We start from the raw sequence: 6,485 nt of genomic DNA on the forward strand, positions 1-6,485 counted from the left end.
TCAAAGAGAAAGTATAATGGATAAACAATAATTATTCGTCAGTGCAAATGATATGAAACCACAAATCCAATAATGTTTTTAACCCAAAAACCCATATCACGATTAGTCTCTTTTTTGTGAGTGTGTTCAGCAACCCTCTTTTAACGCTATAACATTCCCCAAAAGTTGAGCTTATGACCCGAGCAAGTAACTAGCGAAGCTGTCATTTGTCCCCTTTTGTCAAGGGCTCCCATGAATAAACCATATTTGGCTCAGCTAGGCAATCATAGTGTTCTCAACAGCGAGCAAATGTTGAAATACCCGTCTTGGTGGTCCTGAACTCACAATGCGAAATCAGGGCTAAGTTAGTCCAACAAAATGACAGAATTAATCCCCAAAATCAGAGCAAAAATCATAGCTAAATCACTCCCAAGTTCAGAGTTATATTTCAACAATATCAAGTCCCAAAAACCATATGCAAATAAGTTTCCCAAGCAGCGAATAAATCCTTGCATTAATCAAAACAACACGATCATCATTCCTCTTATCTTCATCAATACCGCACGATTTCCTTAAACTCCCATATAATAATACGTTGGACATCTAATTAGACAAAGCTCTCCACATAAGGTCAATCAACAAACACGGTGTAGCATACGATTAATCCATGAGTAACATTAATTTCTATTCAGAATTCCCACCTTCTCAAATTTATTTCAATCACACGAAAGATGAGACGCCCATATTCAAAAAATTACCAGCGACCCAAACGCACAAATATAAAGACAACTAAAAAACGTGGGACAACGAACAAACCACAATTAGTCTCAACAAACAACAGCAGCAGTTTCAAATAAACCATAGGAAATATAGCAAAGTCACAATGAAGACAACCCTGATATAGAAAATAACTCATCAAAGTCAATCTGATTTTGAAATATTCAATTTAAACAGAGGTATCAAAGACTTAGCTCTCTTTCATTATTTTTCTTGCCACTTCGAAGTAACCGCGATTGAGATCGGGGGTGGTGGCTCCGCTTCCTTAAAATCTGTGCAGCAGATCTTTGTAACCCGAGATCAGCTCCGTTGAAATAGCAACAACCAGCAATTAAATGCAGCCGAACCCCAACCCCAGAAGACCCCATTCAGCAGATAGCTACAGCCCTCGACAGTCCTGGATCTTGTAGAAGGAAGAGACCGATTACCCTGTTTTGAACCAGGAAGCGGACGACGGCGCTGCTGATTTTGAAGCCGGCTACCCCATTCGAACAAATCCGAGGTGACGATGATTCAAGCTTAGCAGGAACTAGGGCTCGATGAATTGTTGGTGAAGCTGCCCTATCATCGAGATTGGCGGGCCGAGTCAGGCTCCGGTACCGCCTCCACCGCCGCGGTGAGGCAGAGCATAGCCCCGATCTGGGGCTTCGAATTCTGCTCGCGGAAGAGCATGCCTGCCAGCGGCTTCAGGATCACCGCGAAGAGCAGGCGATGAGCACACGCGAGCGGCGAAGAACGTGACAGCAATGGCAACGGCATCGACGTCGGCCGCCCGGACGATTGAACCGCGGTTGCGGAAGCAGCGAAGAGCACTATCTCTGCGCTGGTCTCGAAAGAATGCCCCCCATCAGTGATTTGCTGGGAAACATAAGAAAACATAGGTAATCATCAGGATTTATTGCGATTTTCACTAAATTGTTGAGAAAGACGTATTGATTTAAGAAAATCGGGGGTTTTCCCCTATGCCCATGGTCTGCAAGCCATGATTGCTCAGAGGATGAGAACTCGGCGCGGCGGTGGTGGCTGGTTCCCGCTGCGATTGGAGATGAATAGGACCGAAAGCCATATGGTTGCTTGAAAATCTGATGGATCAAAGAACAAAACCCATATCCCGATCTGAAAACTAGAATCGCAAAATCGGGCATCCCTCTTCCGGGATCTGGAAACCAGAACATCAGCCTCCATTGTCGCCGGATCTTAGGAAAGAAATCAGCCGGCCAAATAATTTTTCCCATCTTTTTTTTTTGGATGAACAGTAACCCGATGAACAGTAACCGAAAAACACTCACGCCTTAGCTCATTTTCCCACAGACGGCGCCAGTTGGTGAAACGAGAAACCAACACCTAAACTAGAAAGCAGTAAACGACACGGATTTACGTGGTTCGGTCGAGAAGACCTACGTCCACGGGGGTTTTGGGGGGTTTTTTACTATAATCGAGAGAGTATTACATTTTACAAGAGATGAATGAGTAAAAAATGAGATGATCCCCCCTAACCTACTACTAAGTCTCTATTTATAAGCATGTAAATAATCCTTAGGGCCTCAAGCCCATTCCCTAAGATAATTGGGCTTAAGCCCCTTTAATACATTGAAGGGTAAGATAGTAACTTCGATTTTACGCGGGAGACCTCCTCGCGCTTTTAGTGACTCCTCTGGTGAAAATGTCTTCTCTGGCGAGGGCGTCTTCTCTGGCGAATACGACTCCTCTGGCGAGGATGACCTCTCTGGCAGATACACCTCCTCTGTCGAGGATGACTTCTCTGGTAAGCACGACTCCTCTGGCGAGGATGACCTCTCTGGCAGATACACCTCCTCTGGCGAGGATGACTTCTCTGGTTTACACCATTTCCCTATTATGCACATATCACTCCTCATCAGAGCTTAAGATGTTTAATAAGTCGAAAAAATGAAGAAAAAATTAAGAAATTAAAATCGTGTATGGAAATAGAAATTAAATAGAAATAAAAATAAAATAAAATTTGCCTCCTGTTTTCAACGAAATTAAATATGATTACAACACATTCAAGGGTTTTTCACTAACAATTTGCGTCATCTTTTCACACAAATTAAATACTAGCAGTAACACACATTCAAGGGTTTGTAAATAACAATTCTCAACAACAATGAAAATAGTTCGCCAACACCATTAACGTCACAGACGATAAACCAAATACATTATTAAAAACATGGATAAAAATATTAACAACACTAACCCGGTGGTTTGGATATTGATGGTTCCATCAACACAACTCTTTGAAGAAATTTTCAAAAAAAAAAAAAGAAGCTCAAACGTTCACAATACTGGAGAACCCTGGGAAGAATGGTGAACAAGTTAACGTCTCCTTTGTAGCATGGGAAGAAGCAAAACAAAATTTTAAGTGATGTGTCGAAATTTAATGGGATGAAAAATAATGCTGGTACGGATACCAGCGTAGCAATCGAGACTGGTATAAGGATGAGAAACCACGGCCCAAAGTGCTATTGCTAAACCGGCCCGAGTTTTGGGCCCAAAAGTAAAAAGTTGTGGTTCAAAGAAGGACACGTGTCGCAATCGTAGCTATGAGCGTAAGAAACTCAGCCTAGCATAGACTTTACCCTATAATTACAACTTCCGTATATATATATATATATATAATGATTTTTCTCAAGCTTCGGTTTTCTTCTATTGATACAATAATTTTTTTTTTCGAACTCTCTAATCATTCAAAGAAATCAGGTTTGCTTTTTTCCTTTACCCTCGAAAATCTGTGTATATACTGTTTTGATTAAATTTTTCGGCGCTTTTCGATCGTCGACCGATTCGTTACGATCATGGGCTTACAAGACTCTGCGATGGTTGGATCGGAATCGTCTGATTTATCGTCTGGGCGCTTTAGGGTTGCGGAATTTAGGGGTTTTCTGTTGCGCGCTCTGTTTATTGGGAATAGTTAGGTTGTATTGATGCTTGTTTTTCTTGTTTGAATTGACACTTCGATGCCACAGTTAGTTGTGTCTGGAATATCGGGATGTTTATATCGATTCAAGGGACGTGAATCATGGAATTTAGGGTTCTATGGTGTGAATTTTATGTCGGGTCTTAGATTGCTAAAGATGAGTTTTTGGATTGTTCTTTATATTACCTATGGATTTTTAGTTTCAGTTGCTTCATTTTTTATGTTTATTCTGGATTCAAGTAAAATGTCTACAAGGAGGTGGATTTGTGTTGGGATTTCATATGTGGAATCAAGAACAAGAATCACCGGGTTTCGTCTTGGCCACAGAGTGCCGATTGCTGTGATTTGGTTTGAGATTAAGAACTTCTTAGTATGAAATCTGTTGATCTCCGCTGTGATGAAGATCTGTTTGAGGGTTCCTGTTTATAATCTTTGTTTATCGCATATGGGTAGCTTCAGTCTTTGTAGTGGAAGCAGCAGACCTTTTGGTTTAGACTGCACCGAGTTGGTTCAGTTTCTGATTGTTATGCGACTCTTTGTTCGTCTAGTAATCTGCGATGGCGATCAAAACGGCGAGGAAAGAATCTGTCTTTGTTCGAATTGGTCAAACGCCTTTGAAGAACCAAGTTTGCATCTACTGGCTTGAAGGGAGATGCAACAAGGACCCATGTAGGTTCCTGCACAAACACAAAGAATCTCTGCCTTCAGAAACTGGGAGACGGCCGCTGCCTAATGCTAATCATTCCAAGACGTGGAGGAATCCTAACCATGACGGATCTCGTAAGGAAGGAGTTATATCCAATACTAAAAGTAATCCTGGAAAGAGTGGTCAGAGAGATCAAGGAATGAAAACTGGTCGGGGTGGGAGTGATCGTGTAGCAGTAGCACAGTGCCAAACAAAGGTTGTGACCGTTGTAAGAGACGTATCAGAGAAACGCATTGTTCAAAAAGCTCAGCCAAAGCAATGCAAGTACTGGATTACTGGCAATTGTGTCTATGGGGAGAAGTGCAAGGATTTGCACTCATGGTTTTTTGGTTCTGGATTCACAATGTTGGCAAAGTTAGAGGGGCATACGAAGGTACTTCTTAGACACGCGTGGTTATGCATTGCTCGTAACTGTGGTTGATTTTTGAATTGAGTTGCTTTTCTTATTCTAGTGTCTAGTGTAGGTTTACCGTTTACTGATGCATAATTACCCCTTTATAATGTTGCTCAGGCGATAACTGGAATTTCACTCCCCTTTGGCTGTGAAAAGCTGTATTCGAGCAGCAAGGATGGGACTGTTCGTGTGTGGGACAGCAACAATGGTCAGTGCGTTGGTTCAGCGATGATCGGTGGTGGTGTTGGGTGTTTAGTTGCTGAAGGCCCATTGCTGTTTGCTGGGTCGGAAAATGTTGTGAAGGTATGATTTGCTGGCACGGCCAGACTCACCGTAGCCTGATAAACTGTGGCATATCTAAAATGGGTTCATTTCGTTGGCTTTATAGGTATGGAACCTCCAAAATCAGACTGAGTTTTCTCTCGATGGGGCAGTTGGATCGGTTTGCAGCATGATCGTAGACGAGGATAAGCTCTTTGCTGGAATGGAGGTAATACTACATTGTGTTACCTCTTCAATTGAGAAATTTTTGGCTACCTGTCTAGTTTTAAATGTGGATTCTCATGTTATTTACAATACACGAATGCAGAATGGTACCATAATGGTGTGGAAGTGGAATCTTGCGACCAATATCCCGGAACCAGCTGCCATGTTGAAGGAGCACGAAGGCGCTGTGCGTTCTCTTGTTGTTGGCGCTGGTCGGCTCTATTCTGGTTCGAGGGACTGTACTATAAAGGTAACAGATTTTCTTACTTACCGGAACTCAGTTCTACGTTATATGCTCAAATGTGACCTTCCCGATTTCAATAAATGTAGAAATGTTGCCATACTACGACGGCCTCTCAGTCATCTGTTGGCCTTCCCATTCCTTTTTGGCTCGTATTCGTCACCTAATGTTGAAACTATTTCTAGGTATGGGACCTACAAAACTTGCAGTGTTTGCAGACTCTGTGTGGGCATACGAGAGACGTGGCATCTGTTATCTGCTGGGATAGATATTTGTTATCGGCTTCTCTCGACAAAACATTGAAGATTTGGGCTGCTACGGAAAGTGGGGCGATAGAGGTGATTCATGAGATTAGAGATGATCATGTAAGTGCCTCGTGTTGGCAATTAACTTAAATATTCGTGTGAAATCGCACTTGTTTGATCTTTGTTTTTGCTGTTTCAGGAGCTCATGGCTCTCTGTGGCATACACGACGCAGAAGTAAAACCTATTCTGCTTTGCTCGTTTAGCGACAGCACAGTCCGCCTCTACGACCTGCCTTCGTGAGTGTCGAAAGCCCAAAGATCATACTTAAAAGCAAGCTTTCATCTCATCCATTCCTAACCATCTAACTATTTCCTATGTTTTCTGCTTCAAGATTTACGGAGAGGGGCCGGATATTTTCAAAGCGGGCAGTTGAAGTGATTCGGATTGGCACTGGCGGGCTGTTCTTCACCGGTGATTCGACTGGAGAGGTTTCCATCTGGAGATTGCTTGGGACGCCGTGTGCAGCAGCAGCATCATGACGCGACTCTCCCTCAAAACGCGGTGTGTCGGGTGGGATGGGAGGCTGTGGTATTGTTCTTGTAGATAAATCTGCAGTTGTTGGATTGGTTTTTTGTGAAATCCTGCAAGTTTTTGGCCACCCTAAGTTAACCAAGTGAAGATATTTCGAAATGTCAATATATATTATTCATTTTTATGATCA

At 42.5% G+C, this 6,485-nt stretch overlaps 1 protein-coding gene across 1 annotated transcript; it reads left to right on the forward strand.

Moving 5' to 3' along the window:
• Positions 1-3,389: 3,389 nt before the first annotated feature.
• LOC130999207 (zinc finger CCCH domain-containing protein 17-like) lies at positions 3,390-6,485 on the forward strand. Its single transcript, XM_057924709.1, has 7 exons — positions 3,390-4,770; positions 4,909-5,094; positions 5,180-5,281; positions 5,381-5,527; positions 5,704-5,883; positions 5,963-6,060; positions 6,156-6,485. Exons 1-7 carry the CDS (start codon positions 4,249-4,251, stop codon positions 6,301-6,303), a joined length of 1,383 nt encoding a protein of 460 aa, XP_057780692.1. The 5' UTR covers positions 3,390-4,248; the 3' UTR covers positions 6,304-6,485.

The sequence above is a fragment of the Salvia miltiorrhiza genome, chromosome 8 (genome assembly GCF_028751815.1).
Source record: "Salvia miltiorrhiza cultivar Shanhuang (shh) chromosome 8, IMPLAD_Smil_shh, whole genome shotgun sequence".
Lineage (NCBI taxonomy): Eukaryota > Viridiplantae > Streptophyta > Magnoliopsida > Lamiales > Lamiaceae > Salvia > Salvia miltiorrhiza.